The sequence below is a fragment of the Ostrea edulis genome, chromosome 3 (assembly GCF_947568905.1).
Source record: "Ostrea edulis chromosome 3, xbOstEdul1.1, whole genome shotgun sequence".
Taxonomy (NCBI): domain Eukaryota; kingdom Metazoa; phylum Mollusca; class Bivalvia; order Ostreida; family Ostreidae; genus Ostrea; species Ostrea edulis.
The window spans coordinates 74,149,867-74,171,149 of NC_079166.1; the positions used below are offsets into that span (position 1 = coordinate 74,149,867).

General features: G+C 35.4%; 1 protein-coding gene and 1 long non-coding RNA gene across 6 annotated transcripts in view; one reads left to right on the top strand and one right to left on the bottom strand.

The window, feature by feature from the left end:
* LOC130052827 (protein draper-like) overlaps window positions 1–19,934 on the bottom strand; it is a 30,783-nt gene extending 10,849 nt beyond the window's left edge. The window contains exon 1 of one of the 5 annotated variants that reach the window (XR_008801240.1): window positions 3,896–4,157. Coding sequence is in view for 1 of the 5 variants with exons in the window: in XM_056158905.1 (XP_056014880.1) it covers window positions 19,806–19,914 (109 nt within the window). In the remaining 4 variants the exon portion in view is untranslated. Of the gene's footprint in view, window positions 1–3,895; window positions 4,158–4,575; window positions 4,623–17,364; window positions 17,494–19,805 lie in introns of those variants that run through there. The other 4 variants (XM_056158905.1, XM_056158910.1, XM_056158909.1 and 1 more) reach the window with 4 other exon arrangements.
* On the top strand, window positions 2,553–3,694 carry LOC130052829 (uncharacterized). Its single transcript, XR_008801242.1, has 2 exons — window positions 2,553–2,667; window positions 2,980–3,694. It is a non-coding gene; the product is annotated as an uncharacterized LOC130052829 (long non-coding RNA).
* Window positions 19,935–21,283: the final 1,349 nt, after the last annotated feature.

A 21,283-nucleotide genomic window follows, 5' to 3' on the forward strand; every position in this document is an offset into this window, starting at 1 on the left:
TTTTGGGGGGAAAAAATCCTACGTGCCTGAAAACATTTATATCATATGCTTTCATCTTGCTTTATTTCTGGATATTCGTGAAATTCTTGGTATTACATGTAATTGTATCATAACTTTGACAGAATTAAACCTTAGACATGACTGTCTATCTCATCCTCATGTCTAGTTATGTAATCGTTTCATACTGTTTGTAAGCTTTAATGTACATAAATCAATATTAGGGTGAGATAGACAGGGAATCCACACATTTAAAAGATATTATGGTGCAAAAAATGGGGGGGGGGGGGGGGGCTAAGTAGTATCCATACCTCAGGTGTCTGTGTTTATTTAACCAAAGATTGTTTTTCTTTCTGATCATTGCATTATCTGAAATTATCAATAGTTCATGTCAATTTCATTAAAATATGAAACTGTCTTAATCATCTGGTATTGTGGTATTTCAGAAAATGTTTTTAATGAAAATGTAATGGCATAGAAAGTCACACACATCATTATCGGTTTATCGTACGAATATCAGAGTAACTTTGAACAAGTTTGAATTTGATATTTATATATTCACTGTGTTCAAGATGAGGATTTTGGTAAGAAACTTTGCGAGTCTCAGTCCCCCTACGCCACAAGATTTTCACCCCCCTACGCCACACAGGGTTTTCAGTCAAATACTCGGCATATCATGCTTTTGTGTTGGTTTTTTCAGTCGAATATTGAGTCCCATTCAAAGGTAATGTTTCTGGTCAAAAAAACTTTGGAGTTTATGCAGTAGGAGTGGATATTTCTCATTAAATACACCGAAAAATATACCCGGCGCCTACCCTACTTGTATATTGTCGAAGTGTTTGGGTATTTCCAAAGAGTTCTAAACTCCCCAGTTGCTAGTGCTAGCTTGCCAATAACCACTGTCTTCCGTGCAATACTTTTGGCTATCTAGATTTATTTTGATTAAACACAATCAGTCTTTGAATACTTATTGACCTACTTTCTTCGCTTCGAAATCACATCCCCGCGCTACACCGATCACGTTCCCCGCATGTGGCATTGTACACGGTGTGTTTTTAAACTTCTATAGTTTCGTCTAGCACTGCGTGAAAGCTAAATACCAGACTAGCACACACTACCTGAGTGCCCCCACGTTATGTTGACAATCGTATTCTTAATATTGCGTTGTAAAAGAGGATTAGTCTCATATATATATATATTTCCACAAACAAACAAAAAACAAACAAACAAAAAACCTGTATAATATGTTCTCAAAACTATTTTACCCCGTCTAATAAACCAAGAACCGCACAGTGAAAATTTATACACTTTTTATAGAGTTGATCCGATTTGCATGCACGTGCCGCTTGCATGCTAACATTTGTTCATTTCATCTCTGTTCAGGGGATGATTTCATTCGATTTAGCCATATCATAACTATTACGACAATTGCTATGGACGTACCAAAGGAGAATCCGGAAGTTGTTGGGAATATGTTTCTTATCACTTTGTATATTTACAAAATATGTGAACTTTGTAAATAAAGATGATCCGTAAACGGAAACGCGTTAACATTAGATTTAGTACATCAGCTGACCAAGCGAACATTATTTTCAACTCCTTGGATATGGCAAATGCAACGAATCATTTCTCAATTAATAAACATAACTATATTAGTTCTATTAAATGTTGTCATTTTCAAAAGGTCACTTCGTGTACTTGTGGTGATCAAACTGTCATTGTACATGTATTTACAATATTTCAGAACCTGTGCCTAATATCAATGTATAAAAACATGCTATAATCAAGAGTATTAACAACGTGAAGCTCCGAACCAGATATCTGAAAGAGTTGTCTCCCTGTAACCGTAGGATTTGGATTTTAAAAATGATTAATGGTGGCACTATCTCGTACGAAATATTACAAAAGTGTTAAATACATGCAATGTACAATGTCTTCATCGGAAAAGGCATCAATGATGTTATGTGAGCCTGCCGAAATAATGGTAGAGATATCTTATTTGCATATTCATCATCAGACACCTGACGCTCGCCAATGAGATATCTTGAAATGCGCTAAACCACATTACATAAAGAGTTCGGAGTTATACACCAAATACACGAGGATAACGATAGACAGATAAAAATTGAATGCGGTAACATTATCCTATGTATATATATTTATCTACTATTTGCAAAATAACAATGGTGTGTATACTGTTGTATTAAATTAGTGGGCAGATCAAAGATGTAATGTTTCTCCCTCAATTACCTGCCTACCTGTCATCCATTTCTCAGAGCATCCATTTCGTTCGTTTTAATTATTCAAAACGAATAAGGAATATTTGGCTTTTTCTTTTACTTTAGATTATGCATCATATCATTTGATTGCCACTCTCACGCGAACCCCATTCACATCTTTACAAAAATGATTTAATCATTGATTTATAATTGTACAATCGATGTTCAATAATTTAATGAAAGATATTTCATTGGGTATGCTGAATAAATACGTGTCTACACATGCAAGAATTAACTTCAATTTCAGTGCGAATGAAGTCAGACATATTATTAGAATTTATTTTTAACTGATGTTACAAAAACCCGATATAGTTGATATGTTAATGGGTAGTCGATAATATATATGCTGCATTTAATAAATTTTGTGGAGGGGATTGTAACATGTTACATGGTAAATTATCAATCAAAATATATTTAACATTTGCATAAGATAATTTAATTCAGATTACATATATTAATTATTTTATTTTTTCAGAATTCGCTCATATCATTTTTCAATTACAAACTGCACATAGTGCGTATCGCATGATTAAAAAATTTCCTGTCTTGTTTGCTTTCTTCTTCTTTTTTTTTGATGATATACCTCCATTAGATCAAAAACAGTAAATGTATTCCTTATCATTTCAATGTTCTATAAAACATTGAGTTTATATCAAATAATAAAACATGACATGATTTAAGTGAATTAGCGATTTATTCTTAGACTACATTTTGAGATGGGCATTGTATTTTGTGGGAAAATGTCAACTAAATCCGTTAATGACAACCTCCACGAATTGTTGAGCAGACGGGTTTTGTGTGAACTGAAAAGAGTAGTGTTAATGAGTAAAGAGACAATTCCTGTTGAGAGAAAATTGCTGGGATTTTGTTGAGTGGAACTGGATTTGATGTCGCAAATAACGGCAAGCGTGGGAAATGTATACGGTACATGTTCACGATGCTTATCTACCAAACAGGTATGTTCCTCTAGACGGTTGTGACGGCTTCTGGGTGGATAAGTGAGTGTTACAGAGGGTTTTTCAAGTTTTACCAGCAAAGTGCTAAGACCTCACTGTTGTTGTAACGTCTTACGGAAGCCTCGTTTCCGTCCCCAAATATAAACATCACCGGAGTTTGAAACCATCGTCGTTAACGGTTAAAGACATGAATATCGCACTTGTTCTGAGGTGTATCTGGCATTTGGGTTTGTGACATGAAGGAAGTTGTTGCAGGGTATGAACTGGACTATTGTCATTCCCGGTTGAGTACATTTGACTCTTGGGAGCAGACGTTTGTTGTGTGTGTGTGTTGTGGGTTTTTTTTCAGTCTCAAACTCAAATAGCCATGTATCTTTCATTTTGCAAAATTAATTGTTTTACATTTATCATTTGTATTTGATGTTTGTTTGTTTTTGCGGAATAAATTTATATAGATCAATAGAATTCTTAAAAAGAATTTCAGGATTCCCAATCTATGAATAGATCTATGAATACGAAGCATACATAGGAATTCCCAACATTCGAATGGAAAGAAATTCCAGCAATTTCATTTTCATTGGATACGATGTATCACTAATTTTTCAACCAATGGTAAAGCGTGTAACATGCGTGATTGAATGATATACTAATTACTCCGCTTACCTGGCACAGTGGGATCGGGAGCCTAGGAGAAGTAATTACCCCTAATGACCGCTCACACGCACTGTGAGTCCTATATTTCATTCAGGTAAATCACACTCCCTTATTGGCACCTAAGATCTCCCACCAAACCGTTATTATGTTAGGCAGTGAATCCATACATAACTCGGGAATACTTAGATTATATTTAAAAATTCCCTTATAAAGCATATGGTGACTGTTATCTGACATCAGCATCAACACCATAGCGCACATTTCTTTTAACACTGCACTACAATTGATGAAACTTTTATTTAATAGATGGGGGTCTAATAATGATTACTTTTTTAACCGCTTCGGTGGTCTAGGGGTTAGAGCGTTCGCCCCGCATGCGGAAGGCCGGGATTCGAATCCCTGCCGCGACAGACCGAAGTCGCTAAAACAGGTAGTGACAATTCCTTCGCCAAACGCTCGGCATCAGGTGTAAATGTCACGGGTCCTCGGAGATGACCTTAAAAGGGATGCCCCGTGGCATAGTAGGTGTAGCACACTTAAGGACCCTCACTGCTCAATGGCCGTAATCGCCGAGCAAAGGCCTAAATTTGAAGACCTTCGCTAGCCGGTATTGGTGACGTCTCGATATGAGTGAAAACGTGAAACAAGATACAATTAATCAACCTCTCTTTGCATTTTATAATACTTGCCTGCTTCGACCCTGGCCTATAAAAATCCGACACTTTGTAAAACAGGACGTTTTCGCAGTTAAGAGATATTCGTTTACAATGTGCATTATGGTTTTTCATATCCATACTATCTTGAATTTTATACGGCAGACTATAAAACATGGCATGGTCCAATTTCCCTGGCCTGTCCCAATTTAGATATCAAACTCACTGTTTTGTGGGTTTTTTTGTTGTTGTTGTTGTTGTTTTGTTTTGTTTTTTCAATGAGAGTTAAGACAGTACACTACATTACAATGTGTTTAGTGTGATGATTTATCATTAAGCTAGTGTGAATTTATTTTAGTATTTTTGGTTGAGATCAAGGGAAATTTATTTTATTCATTGTTACATCAGTGAAGTGGATCGTTAGTAAAATGAGTGTTTTCAATGTGCACATTTACAAAACAATAGAAACACATAATTTATCTTCAACAATTTGAAAAATCAAAACCAATAATAAATCAATGAAATGAATTGCATTTGTATAATTTAAGGTAATTCCCCATACCACATCTTAGTATTGAAAAACTACATTTTTCTATCAAAGTTTGCATGTATTTTGTCGAGGATGTATATTGACGAAAAAATCGAAGAAAAATATGTTTAGCGGCCTTTCCCAGAGTACAGCCACTTCTAAAAATAGAACACGTCACTTTAAACCAAGCAGTATTAATATATATAGATTTTAAGGCACTGTCTTTATTTAAACGATAGAAATATGCCTCTTTCATATGAATTGAAGAAAATGTATTGCATTTGACTATTTTCAATAATTGTTCATCTACTGAACCATGTTCTTGGTTTCAAGGTGATGAAAATACACGTATAGTGGTCAAATTTTGACTAATCATAGCCTACCATATCCGGAAAATTGTGTTGTCAAAAACCTTCAGATTTTTTAAACATTTCAATATGTTTTACCTTTACACTCCAGCAATCATATGACAAAAAGAAGTAGATAGGGTATCGGATAATTTGACAGCCCAATGACCCCCTCTAGGTTAGAAAACCTTGAAAAAAAACGCATATTGGAAAATGGTGTCTAAAATTCCTATCTCTGCAAACATGTTTTATTCATCATTTACATTACTAAATTACCATTTCAAGAAATATTACAGGGTGGTTTTTGAAAAACAGTTTAAAACATTAAAGTTTCAAATAGCTAAAAACCACTTTCATTGATTACCGTAAGCTTTAGGGATCGGGCTTGAAGTTAGAAAAATCCTAATTTTACTATGGAGCTTATTAAATTCATAGCCTACGTCACATGAACACGGACATGATGTCACAATAGATGAAAAAATAAAATTATGTCGCCAGATCTAGTTGGAACAAAGTAATGTAGATCAGAATGATTTTTAAATTTTTAACGCTCATTCAGAGAATGCTAACCTATGCTCAAGTTACAAATTTTGGAAAATTCGAATATTTTAAAACACCTGAATTCTGCATTCCTCGCCCCCTTGGTAATTTTTAGTTCCTGGTAGTTTTTGGCAATACGATACAGCCATGCGATGCCATTCTTAACGACATGTAGCTACCGCGTACATTCCGAGTCGTTTTAATCAAAACATCAGTAAAGGTCATGTCCGGCCAGAAAAGTGTTTTAGATAAAAGAAAATTACATTACAACACCCATGATCCATACTGTACGTACAAGAACACAAACGTACGACACCTAGGCCTAGTCTAGATAGGGCCTAAATATGTGACAAATCTGTCAGCGTATGATCTAAATTGAACACCCTGAAATCATTAGACACAACAGAGATATGCACATACATGTACATGTATATGCACATTTATTACGGATTCGGAGAGCCTCGAAAGCGATTTTTGTCAGGTAAATAAATATAAAAAATGTCAGTATAGCTTTAGATTATGCATATATTTTATTTAGATCATGACAACATCGATCGTATTCTTTCAGGTTTAAATAAATCATAGGGAAAAAATAACAAAAATATGTGACTGTCAGTACATGTAGCACACAAACATTTGCATTTTGTTGAATAGGAGATTCGATATTTCTACCCATCATCAGAAATCACACAAAAGAAATGGTCTACAATAGATACATTGAAAGTAAGCAACACTTATTTAAAACATCATAATCTGTAATATTTGCAGAAATCTCACGGGAATTACTGAACGACTGTGTGTCATACACTGTAACGCAATGTTTATGGATAGTTTACGACTTCGCGATGTATATAACTATAAGCATTTTCTCTCTCGGGTTCGTTGAATGTGTGATAACGTTCGTGACTCGTGATTAACGTTTCTAACGTTATTTGACGTGGTCTGGGGAATTACCTTAATACAAATTCAATACGACAGTCATTTCATTCATAGTGTACACTTTGTGGTGTGTATTAGTACAGAAGTTAGGAAGGGAAACGACAAATTATATTATCATTAAACTAAACAATATATTCAATAGAATCAATCAAATTGGTCAATGTGATTAAAATCAGCTCTTTGATCCGCTCCCCTTATTTATTTATTTTTGTGTCGCTACACAAGTAGCGACCAAAAAAAATGAAAATAAATAAAGGAGCGGATCGAGGAGCTGACTTTAATCAGATTGTGAAATTGGTGGTAGTAAATTATTATTTTAAAGTGCACATTTACAAAACAACAGAACATATCATTTATCTGATGTGACTTTGAAAACCTAGAACAAATGAAAAATCACTGAAATCAATCAATATTTGGAATAAAAAATAGTTTTGGTTGACACCAAGAGAAATTTTAGAGGCCAAATTTGAGGCCAGGCCAACTTTTGATGCCAGGCCAAAATTTGGGTTGGGGCCAGATTAAAGGCCAAAATCGGAGCTAGCTCATTTGTCAAATGGTACCAGGTCATGTTTTAAAGTATGCCAGTTTAATACACCCTTGGAAGTAAATGTAAACAATGCATTCTATACAATTTAAACATCGTATGCACTACTTTTAGAATGGAATGTTGTTTTTAAACGTCAACAGGTAATATTTATTACAACGATGCAAATAGAGCGGATAAGATAAAAAAAAAAATGGGTCACATCAACAATATACGCAGGCTTTTTAAATTACAAAAGAGGGCAGTCAGGATCATTTTACATATCAAAGTACCTCATTCAGTGTCAACTTCTTGCATGCTATCAAATTTGAGATGGATGCCTTTGATTGACTATTTCATTTATCGAAAAATTATGCTTATGTTTAAAGTTTTACATCATATGACTCCAGAGTATTAGCATGTTTTTAGATTTGTGAATGAGGTAACACAAGAAATACAAGAAAGAGCTCTACTAATTTTATTTATGTTACAAGAGCCAAACCAGAATATTTTAGATCTTTTATCATTTCAGCAGTGATTTTATGGAACTCATTACCAAATTTTATAAGAAAATGCAAAACTATCACAACTTTTAAATCAGTCTACCTAAAACATTTTGATCCTCAATGATACTCGTGTGTTTATTGTCTCATTTCATTTAGTTCTTGTCTGTATGTATATAAACTGTGATATTTCCATGTTTTGTGATATATGTTCTCGATATGTATAATTATATGTTATAGACAGGACCACAATGTAAACTAGTTCATACAACTAATTGTGTAATCTTGTATAAACAAAGAATTATTATAGGTCTGTTTAACTTCTACGTAAACTTGAGATGAATTTCAGGACAGCATTGGTATTTTTGATTGAAAAAATCCATATCTTGTGATTAGTCATAAAGATGCTTTATTTAACACCAATTTGATTATACGTGCAAGTACTCTTAAATTGATGTACAAGTGAAGATAATGAACAGTGGTCAATCTCATAAACCATATGAAGAATACAAAATTTAGAAAAAGGCAAACACGGACCCCTGGAAATACTGAAGGTGGATGTAGGATTAGGTGACGAGAAAGAGTAAGCAGTTCTTGTTGGCCGTCAGGAGAAGTTGAAGTCAGCTCATTTGTCATAAAGTTGAGTTGTTAGATTGCCGTCAGTAGCATATCCAAATACTGGGAAGAAATGGAAGAATGCCAATTCAAAGTCTTAATTTATGCATATCATTAACGTCATCGTTTTCTTTCTTTCGTTTAACAATACCATGGCAATAAGACTTAGGAAGTACGTCAGTATTTTCTTTCACAATCTGCACATCCCAACAGGATTTTGCAAATGAAGGACAAAACTTGAAAACTATTAATATTGTAGTCAATTTCAAAACAACAAGAATTGCATCACAACATCAGGCTCAACAAGACTGGTGATGCTGCAAATTATAATTTGAGCGCTTACGTTATAAACTATTCCATGGCTGCTTCTACGGAAGCCGGTAGATGCCAGGGTAAACCATTATTTGTATAAATTAGATGGCGGTCACCATTTGATCGCCAGTTGAACTAAATATTGATGCTCACCAATGCATAAAAGGAATTTATAGAGCAAAGGTCCTTATTGCAAGTGAAGATTTTTATGGACATTCATTTTGCTGCAATGTGAAGTATTTTTCATTCCAAATTATATATTTATATCACCAATCGTATTCATTTACATAAGAATAATATATGGGCATTTAATATTGATCGAACAAATATGAGTATGACTAGCATAATATACTAGATACAATTCGAAATTATTATTCTTTCCGAATTCATGAACCATCTTTCCCAGTCTCATTCATATTACAATTTAATAAAAACAATGTTTTATCAGGTTGCCAACAAGTATAGTTAATTTGGATTCGCAATCACATCATCGTCTGTGTACTCGTATAACTTACCCCAGTCATTCCTTGTAATTTAATGCTAGCGACAGAGATACTAACCTTCGTTTATCAAAATGTACATAAACTCGGAAAAATACAAGTCAACTAAGCCGCGCAATGTTTCACTTAGCAACAACGACAAAGCGTCGCGTCTAGCTGTGAGGGTCGCCATCTTTCATCTTAGTTCTACGGAGCCTAGCCTATATTTATCAAAATATTGTATCGAAAGTGAAGTTTGTCATGATAGAAACTATGTGTAGATTATGCATACAATGGGTATTTCGCTGCCTTTTAGAGATAGAGATCGACTTTGAAGTCGCTCATCTCCGACAATTGAGAAAATACGGGAAATTGCAAATTGCAAAATAAATCTTCAAATATCAGAGAATGCAATAATTTGCGGCTTTTAACCCTGTGAAAACTTCTACTACATGAAAACTTACCATTGCATACAACGCTGTCGCTAATAGTAAATCCAACCCAAAAAGATAATGTATAAGCAAGTGACATGTCAGATATTGCAATCCACATGTTAATGTGACTGACGTCATGTGATAAAATGTGACGTATGAATCTTTGTTTGCTTTGTTGAAAGGCGAATCAAGCAATGAAACACCCTCCATCCCCACCCACTCCTTTTCCCAGTGAAAAATGTATTTCAAAATGAACAGGACAATGCTTACTTGGTAAATCATTAATGCGAATATATTAGAGAGAGAGAGAGAGAGAGAGAGAGAGAGAGAGAGAGAGAGAGAGAGAGGGAGAGAGATGCTAATATTGACAACGAGAAAACAATATGTGTATCAAACCGAAGAAACTTATTGTACATGTTGGCATTCTATTCCTTAGAAGACTGAAAACAAAGTTCCGGTTTCCGGTTGTCAAGTCTAACCGCTATATCCCTCCCTCCTCACGTCTTCAAATATTCCTTCGACAGGTCGACACAAACGCGTAACAAGTCGACATAACTAACAACTCGACATTATTACATGACAAGTCGGCAATTTGACAAGTGATGACAGAAACATTCCACCTTAGAGAACATATTGTTGCCGACATAATTTTTAAATATTTGTTTGGTTTTTTGAGCCGACTCGCGATAGCGAAAAGACCCTTGTTATCACCGGCACCGCACTTCGGATTTTGAGTACAAACCATTGTTGATACATATGCGAGATGATGCAAATAGTTCTTAATCTCTGGTCAATGAAATTTCGGCAAAATATGGGAAATATTGTGCATATCAAAGTCGTTGGTTTAAACAAAGTATTGGTTATTGTGTTCTTGCATTTAAAGGCAGTGTTACCTAATTGTAATAATATTCTCTTTATGATTTGGTTTGGAAACAACGCGAACGCGCATGCATGATACGTTACGTCTACCCAGAGTTATCGTTCCTTATACTCACATTAGCAGTGTTATTTTACATGTAAACTCAGAATTCTGACGAGAATATATCTGAAACGAATTAATGAATTCTATATTTACTTTGTTTAAATAAATAAATAATGAACGAGTTAATATCATTTAGATACGCACGTGGTACGTTTTTGCGGGAATACGGTCAAGATACAATCAAACACATTGAAGTGGTAAAATTTTTCCATCGTATGAAATGTTTGGAACGCTGTTAAAATCCACCTATGACGTAATTCTTTTGTTCGAACACTCCATTATTTTTCAGGAATGGAGTGTTCGGAAAGTAGGTCAACCTTTATACAAGTAGATATAAATGCATTCAACAAAAGAATGAAAAACGTAAGACATGATTAAAATGCACAAAGTTTAGTAGCAAGGGGCCCAGCAAAGGTGGATTTTAAGTGAGTCAATGTACTCGTATCACTCCATTCCTTAAAAGCAATGGACCTCGGCCCCGTTCATTAAGGAAGGTGTTCGAAAAGAGTATAAATAAACACAATGAAAATAAGTCTAGTTTTTACGTAAATGAATTCATATATATGAACATTTCCATGTATATATATTTATTATATACCCATCAATGTATCGTTCTTTGATACTGTGGATTTCACAGCGTGTGATCCGGTTTTCCGGATCACCACACTGTGGTTTTCTGATTCCGTATCAGTATCCTCTGAAACTGATGCCGTCACAATGACGTCACAATGCAACAACGCAACGTTATTTGTGGAAAATGTTGACTGCGTCACAAACGAACCTGCGTATACAAAACATAATTTCATGGTATGTCTGTGTTTTCGATCATTTGGATTACATTTATTATCTTATAAATGTGGATTTAAAATGCACAAGGGGGTATATAATAAATTTATCATTACTACAGTAACTTGATCCGAAGAGTTGGATCACGTCTCGTTGACAGGCGCGGATCATCAGATCAAACTCGACGCTTCGCGTCTCGTGTGATCTGATGATCCGCGCCTGTCAACTCGACGTGATCCGACTCTTCGGATCAAGTTACTGTAGTAATAATATATATATATAACATTGCGCATACAGAATTGTCAAGTAACGTTGAGATATCCAGTGCTACGGTAAAACCCTCTGCATGATATCACTTTCTGAAATTTCTTTCAATTCACGCGTTATTGCAAGTTTTGCACACAGCAACACGTGCCGAAGAAGAACAAAAAATCTGCCCATTAAAAAAAGGAAAATGTAATATCATATTTGATATTTTGCGTATATCTGACATTTGAGGTGTTTCTGAAAGAATATTGAATTTCGTGTAAAATGCTTAGAAATAGGAGTCGGCGATGAGTTAGTATCCGCCTAATGCATTTGCCTGTAAACCAGCGTTTGACGAAAAACAAGCATGACATTAATTCAAATTTTCAATATACAAATTACATGTAAGTCAGATAGTGATGAGCAGAACTAAGTATTTTATTCATTTAACTACATGTATCTGTTATAATAAAAACAAAAGAAATTTGCCAAGTTGATTTTCAATCCACTTTTACATAAACATATTTTCCTTTACATAGTCCCTTTCATATTCTCAATAAAAATGCGTTTGTAATAGTATTTATTTATGTACAAAATGAGGATGAAACTAAGTGGATTTTAAATCAATTTAGAAACAGCACATTAAATTTCAATCCATTGTTTTCCAATCGTCCGCGATGAGTTAGTACCCATGCAGTTTCGCCGTCTTCAATTGATTATGTTACAAGGAATCATCAATGCATCATCGGGTAGATAAAGCGGGGCAAGATAGACACTGTAACACGACAAATTCTTTGAAGTGTGAATGTCACTATAGTCGTTCATTATGTTTAATACGAGCATTCACCGGGTGGTACTTGGGAGATGGAGAAGAGCTCGGGAAGAACTCATGTTAATTTGCTTGCTACGGAGTTTTTTAACATGCAAAAGAAGTGTTTCATATTTAACATCTCTTACTTACTGTTCAGACCAAAATGAGTAGGGGATGGGCGAAACGCTTACCTACACATTAAAGGGGACTTGAAACCCCCACCCCTGCATTACTAGAATTACGCCAGCGAGATATATGTGTACATATTTCTTCATTGACTTGAATGTTCATACAGTTTCACGGGGTCTTTGGTGATATAAGGGGTGTATCCGAATATTGTTTACCTATAGTTCTGTAAAAATGAGCGTGGCATCAAACGTCTAACAGAAAGCTCGTAACATTCCGTACAAACGAAAAAATTTTACCACTTCAATGCGTTTGATTGTATTTGAAGATTTCAAGAGAATAATTTGTATCGATACCTGCTACAATCGGTGTCCGGGTTGTTAATGTCTTGTCTTTTGCGGTAGGCTTTTGATATTTCACATGCAAATTTGTGTCAATAAATGATCATCTCATGCAGCATCGCATGTAGATGTGCTGGGTACCATGGATAGTGACCATGGATCTTGAACTTTTATATTCAGTCAATTTTTGAAGCTTTTATGGGTAAATTCCTCTAGCCGATGTGTCGTGTTCCTAGTCTGTGACGTTGCATTTCCATATATATCTAGTTAAGCATATACATGTACGCATGTTTTACCATACTTCAAATGCTTATATTGTTGGAAATCGCGGGTTACTCAACTCCATGAACTCGGAGGCTCTTGAGACCTTTGATTTTTTTTTACATACTTTGTGCTCATTAATTCGCAACAGTGACCCGTTGAATTGCTAATTGTATTGATTAAAAGTATCACTAGCACCAAGGGCTATGAAATGCTAGTTTTGTCTTTCCCCTTAGGTCCCAGGGGTACAGGAGTCCTGAAATCGTTTACATCAAAACATTGGCTAGTTCCCAAAATTGTATATCGATTGAATAATCTCCCATTTTTAGCACAGATATGCGATGTAAACATTTAAACCCACTGTCAAGGTCACATGTCGGAGTTTCTGAAGACCTGTTTACAAGTTACGGCGAATGCATCCGTCTAGTACGGAAGCCGATAGGTGCCAGGGTATAGAATTAATATTTATTTAACTGGCGGCCGCCACTTAATTTATGTGGCGGCCGCCACTAAATTTAACTGGCGGCCGCCACTTATTATCTGGCGGCCGCCACTTATTATCTGGCGGCCGCCAGTTATTAACTGGCGGCCGCCATATAAATTAACTGGCGGCCGCCACTTATTATCTGGCGGCCGTCATATAAATTAACTGGCGGCCGCCAGTTATTTTATCTGGCGGCCGCCACTTAATTTATATATGGCGGCTGCCAATTGCAAAAACAATGTAATTCGTATCGCTGAGTGATTATTTTGGAAAGATTTAGAATAGTACGCAAACTCGCAGCATCTTTTTTCAAAGTACATAGGGACATTCGGAGGAGAAATTTTCTTCTACAATTGTTGACAAGCAGAAAAGGAACCTAAAATGTCTCTTGTCCAAACTTCGTACTCCTAAATTTGAGGGAGGGAGCTCCGTTCATCCTTCAATTGATCAGTTCATTCATTATTACATTTTTACCATTCATTACTACTACCAAAAGAGTGGGGTGGAGGCCAATTAATCTTATTTCACATGTGAAAATAATTTAGTTTAAATGTGAAAATAATAGAAATTGAACGTTCAAATAAATGGAAGGTCAGCCCTGTGGTTCTACGTATTTAACAGTACAATCGAAAAACAATAATTTAATGCTCTTAATTGTATATATATATATATATATATATATATATATATATATCAGATACATATTACTAAGCATTGGGGATGGATTGCACCCCTTTCATTTTGAGAGAGAGATAGAGAAAGAGAGAGGAATTGAATAACTGGTGACAGCCATATAAATGATTTAAATTGAGTGGCGGCCGCCATATAAATTAAGTGGCGGCCGCCATATAATTAATTGGCGGCCGCCAGATAAATTAACTGGCGGCCGCCACATAAATTAACTGGCGGCCGCCAGTTAAATTAAGTGGCGGCCGCCACATAAATTAAGTGGCGGCCGCCATATAAATTAACTGGCGGCCGCCACTTAATTTATCTGGCGGCCGCCAGATAATAAGTGGCGACCGCCAGATAATAAGTGGCGGCCGCCAGATAAGTTAAGTGGCGGCCGCCAGTTAATTTATATGGCGGCCTCCAGATAATAAGTGGCGGCCGCCAGTTAATAAGTGGCGGCCGCCAGTTAATAAGTGGCGGCCGCCAGTTAAATAAATATTAATTCTATACTCTGGCACCTATCGGCTTCCGTAGTCTAGTCTACAGAAGTTTGTACCTAATCCCACCTCAGGTGTGTCCTGGGGTCCGTGTTTGCCTACACTTATTATTCATCAAATGTTTCATAGAAATACGCCACTTTCGTCAGCAAATGTTTCGGTTTCAGTTTCGGATAAACAGCACTCGAAGATAAGAACAGATCAATGCCATAAACTCTAAATAGCATGGAATCTCCTAGGGGATTAAATATGCATGTATTGGTTAGAAACTGAGCGGTGTATTTGAGTTAATGCTATAAAAGTTGAATGATCAAGTCCTTGTGTGGTAATGTAGCATATATAAACTGTAAACAAAAGATGAATCACACCGTATTTGATACAAAGGTTGAATCTCAAAAAGGAGGGGGGGGGGTGAGTTCATGTGTTCCTTTTGTAAGTATCCACAGTGTCCCGAATATACTTTTCTGTTGAACGTATTGCATTTGACTGTTAACCAGCAACTGCTAAATCAAGTAAATCGTGCACGCTAAATATATTAAAGTATTCTTTCCATTCAAACTGTACATATATGTAAAGTCAGGTATCATAATCTGGATTAACGGAATGTTTAATGAGCTGTCTTTGAGTTGGTTGACTTTTTCCAAGCATAATTCATATGATTATTAATGGACCGTGTAGCCTTGCCTAACTTGAAAGCTACATGTACTATGTGTCACATCGAAAGTCCATTAAAACTCTACTGGGGCCCGGGTAAAAATCCGACTGTTAATGACGTACGTCCCAATACAACAGATCTACTGAAAGCACTTCTGATGATAATAGAAACACGGAAGTAGTATAAGTGTCGAACTCCCCTAATGCTTCTTACCATCAAATTAAGTAAACACTTGTGCTAAGGACACAATTCCTATGCTTAAGCTTATCATGAAACTTAATACTCCCTGTGATTTTTCTACACATTAAATCATTTTCTAAATATCTAGGAATTGGCAGCACAATTATATGTATTATATGGTTGGTTGTCAATCACACCCTAATACATACATGTCTATATGTACTGATGATCTCGAGCGTTCTTTACACTAGAGAAAGTACTGCGTTGCAAGCCATATCAACTAAAACGCAGATATGAATTTCAAAATATCAAATCCAAAATAGTAGTACAATGTGGGTGCAGCAATCGTACTACTGGTGCTATTTCGACTTTCTTCTCTCTTGGGCGGCATTCCGAGGTTGATTTTGAAATTTAGAAATGAAATGTATAATATTAGACAATGATATGTCAACTGGTAATTATACGACCACGGTAAATTAAGCGCATGCCGTCTGCAAAATAATTTTTAACGTTTACAATCCACAACCATCCACGATTATCAATTGTTATTCACTTAAAAACTTTTTGAAAGCCATGCATAAGTAAACAAAAGTACTAAATCAAAATTTCAAAGTAAATTTACACGATATGTTTGCAAAATTTGTCAATGCGTCTGCATGTTTTGATATATGTGGCCGACAAGAATGCGTATAACAAACCCGACCCTTTATTTAGAACCTCAGGGAAGCCATCAGTCGCGTAGCCTGATTTAATTAATGTGTACGCCTATTGTACGGCGGCGACAAAGGCCCCCGGAAGCTCCTGGGATTTAGGAAACGTAGACGATGTTTGTAATTGAAAAAATACCCCAAAAAGCATGGACTCATCGCAGTTAAGATCTTGAAAAAATAATCATAGGTAATTGAAATTTTACAATTTTAATTATTTTTGTATGTTTGCCAGAGGGATTGTTGTCTTATTTTTTTTTTCTATGTTGTATTGTGCCATTTGCCGGTATCCTTTCATTATCAGTGATTTGGGGGGGGGGGGGTATAGGGAACAGTGGTTGACGGGAAGAAAAATTCGGGGAGCAGGGATTATGGTTGGGAACAATAACTGGGGGTAAAATGAAAGGGTAGCCGGGGAAGAGAGTGGTCATGAGGGCGTGAGGCGGTTGTCAAGGTGAAGGGTAGCGGGATGGAATATCCTCTATCCACCCATCTGTAATACCCCTTCCACATATTGGGAAATGTAAATGACTTTATAAACAAATAACAGAAAATCAATAATCAATTCCTAGTAATATATCATCTGGAAGTAAAAAAACACCTGTCGGGGACGGACCGTCGACAAACGAACGGACATTCAACTCTTAGACCAAGATTCATACAGCATGGATAAATTAACTTATTGATGGGTGAAAGTCAAACATATCATATTTACAACTAGTGACATAATGAAATGTATATGTTTTGTTTCATGAAATTAACTTGCATTCATGGTCATTCATAGTCAATCAATGGAATATATTTTTTTTCATATCGTAAGATTTGTTTAGAGTAATTAAGAAAAATATCTAATTACCTTGCAGGAAATGAATAGTTTGTATATTAATTGGAATCCCATGTCTTTTGTAACAGGTTTATTTTAGTTTCATGGTTTGACAAGTCGGCTTCTTTCATTGTTCCAATATCGGGATATGGAGGATCACATGACGATTTTGTCGAACTTAGACTAGAAGTGCTTGCTGTAGGACTTTCAGAAAAAGAGCTGGAACATGGCTCAGCTTCCTGTGGTGGTTTAGTAACACTCCGTTTAAAATATTCATCAATCTTCTTCATTTTGTAATTTGATCGGTTTCACAACTTGCCGGAACAATAATAGAGAAAAACATGCCGTAACGACAACGGTTTAGACCCGGAAAGGTGTAACACCAACAAGATATCCAAGATATCAGTACCAATAGGGAGACTAATGTACCGCAGATACTGCAGACACTTATTTTTCACCTATGTTTATAGCATTCAATAGGTTTTTTTTATGTGTACGACCGGGCGTTTTGACGTAAACGTAGCTACGCGCCTGGCCATTCGTCCCCAACGATATGATAATGAGAATGGGGTCTGATTTTAATCAGACTGACAAGTAGTACAGCCTATGCTGAAAGGCAAACTATTTTTCTCGTAAGATAAAGGCATCTATTTTGTATGCACTAATAGTTGCTATTATGATGTATAATGTTATATATTTGTTTAAGTAAAATGTAATAGATCTCTCTCTCTCTCTCTCTCTCTCTCTCTCTCTCTCTCTCTCTCTCTCTCTCCACACACACACACACACACACACACACACACACACACACATACACACACACACACACACACACACGTGCACACAAGCACGTTCGCACGCAATACTATACTATACTATATAATATGCTATATTATAATTACTTTTATTTGAACTATTATATAACATTATGTATTTATTATCATATGTATCTACATATATATATATATACATGTATACATGTATGTACGTATGTATGTATGTGTGTGTGCGCGTGTGTGTTTGTTTGGGTTATTCCAATCGTATCAAATGACCAACATCTTCTATCTGTGAAGTTTTATGACCATCGTATAAAGGAAGTGGCTTTATTTTTACCACTCACAGGTAAACATTGTATGTTTTCAATCGTGTCATCTGCCAATTAAATTTGAGTGTCTACATGAGAGTATAATAACTGCATTGATTCCTGAAATGGCACCTGGAATGAACAATTTTTCAGTTCGATCACGGACAACTATTACAAACATGTGTTTGGCTTTAAAGTATGTTGTTTACAAATTTGAAAGTACAAGGTGAACCACTACCCGATTTTAGCGATATTTAAAGAGACGGCAATGACCTTAGACTGACTGTGTACTGTTACAAGGAAGTAAACGCAAACGATCGATCATATAGTACAAGGGAAATTCAGATATAGTAAATTACCTCACCTTGACAATATTTAGTTTCGCGTTGTCCTTTTTAACATCTGTTGCATTGTTTTATAAATTCATCGACTATAATCGATAGATAAATATTATGCTTAGTATATTCTGTTTTGAAATGAATTGCCTAAATTAGCTGCACCCCAGAGTAGGACTGCTACCGATACTTCCGATTATTCAATTTCTACTGACAATTAAAATAAACAACCAAGCATATTTTCATGCAATCAAAATTTAACTGATATGAACATACTCTTACGAAACAGATTATGTTTAATAGACACAGACTAAAGGTAATTTTCCCCCAAAATATATTCGTTTACACAACGTCTACAATAAACTTACGATGTAAACGAGGGGAAAAAAACCACATTGATGAATCTTTCACATACCGGTATCTCTCTTAAAATGCTGTGACGAACAGTTTAGCAGCCAACTACTTTTATTTCAAGATTATTACATATCTACAAGATCCCCCATAATATTACTTTGAGTACATATCTAACTAAAGAATATATCAAGCTTTCCCATTACTATCTGACGATGACAAACAATCTTCCAATCTTTCCGGAAGGCTGTGACTCTGGTTTGGGTTAAATTCGCTGAGAGTTTCGTGAAATGCAGTAACGAAAATTATAATCTCAATTCCACTGATTTTCGTATTGTTGTACAAGTAACATCATGGCGACATTAATGTCACCCCTTTATTGAGTCTGAGTATAAAGAGAGGCATCGTAACGCCTTTCATTCGCGTCAAACTACACCTTTCGTTTGCTTGGTATCATGGCTGTGGTGTTTTTGCTTTTTATAAAAAAAAGTATACAATAACTTTAGATACACCAGCGGGCGGAACCATCATTTACATATTTTTTTAAAACTGTGCTGTGTCAATAAATTATTGAACACCATCTGACAGTTTCAATACATGGCGAAGTTCAAATCAGAATTCACGAAATCTAGGCTCACGGCCGTGTCGATATTCATTTCATCATCTCCCAATTTAATTTCACCAAATGTGTGAGCATTACATGCTTGTGAGAAAATCCTCATGGTCATCATTGAATAAAAACTGTACACCCAAATCGTCAGTGTTCATAGTTGAGCTGCTCTGATCAAACACATTCTGTACATCCTCTCTCATCAAATATCGGGCGATAAGTGCGCGATGAACATGCATGGCGGGAGGAGAAAAATACCCAAGTGATCACCTGACAAAACTCTTACTTTTCATTGGGGTAATTCAAAAGATTATGCAATAAACACTGGTCACATGACAGATATTATATTTCTAATTGGTCACGATACAACTAAGTTATTGTATATTATTTCGGTGTATCTTGATTTGTGCTTCGCACTCGTCACCGTCCTTCGTCTAAATGAATCAAAACACACCGAAATAAATATACAATAACTATTACTTATCATGTCTGTCTTTGAACGCCTTTGATTTGCATGATTGCGTCTTTAGAAATATTTTCTCTGTTAAGCTATCGTAATAGGCTTCCGTAAAGAAGATGAACTTTATTTGCTACAAAATTGGTGTATAAGCCCTGAATTACTTCGTTTTATTAACAAGGCTTTCCGGGTCAAAAAATATTTTGTATCTTGTACTAGGGACACAGACAGTGAACGCATTCTTAAACACTGCTACATCTTGGATGAAATGTTTTTAAAATATCTGGTTGTCTCATAGATTCCCTATGCAAAATGGTTATGAAATAATGTTTATAAAATACTGTATGATCAATTTGTACAAAAATGGCAGAGCGATATTTCTAATTCGCTCAAAGCAATCGATTATAGAATTTTCAAAACAACACTGATTTAAAAAAAAAAAAAGGTATCCCATACACCTCCCAAAAAAAGCAAAAATATTATTTAAATATAGATGTTGTAATGTCAAACTACTAATTTAAACTGGTGGATGGCATAATATTTTTCTAGAGGTGATAGAAAATATACACTTTGTGACATAGATAAAATTGGAGATAAATATCACTATCTTTTAAAATGTAGTAATGTTGATATTGCATCCATGAGAAAATTCTGTTTACCTGAAATATATCGCTTAAATTTTAATATATTTAAATATAATAACCTGATGAACTCAAAAGGATAAAATTTTGCTGTTACAATTATGTAAATTCATAAATTATATAAAGGACAGAGTCCTTGTATTGTATATATGCATGTATCTTATATGTTCTCTACACTGATGTAAATTAGTTCATGAAAATAAAGTCATTGTCACTTAAAGTAGGTAACACAAGGTAATCAACACAATTTCTGCTCTGATTAGTCACAATGTGCGTTTCGGTAATCAATATGTACTGATCAATTCAGAACCAGCTCACGGTGTATAACCTCGTCTATTTATAAATCGGAGATAAACAACCGCCATAGATATCGTCTTAAAAGACAGTTAAACTAAGATAAAATCCGTAATACTCATCTGTACGTTTTAATTTTACAATAAATGTGATACATTGTCTTAATTATAAGATGTGTCC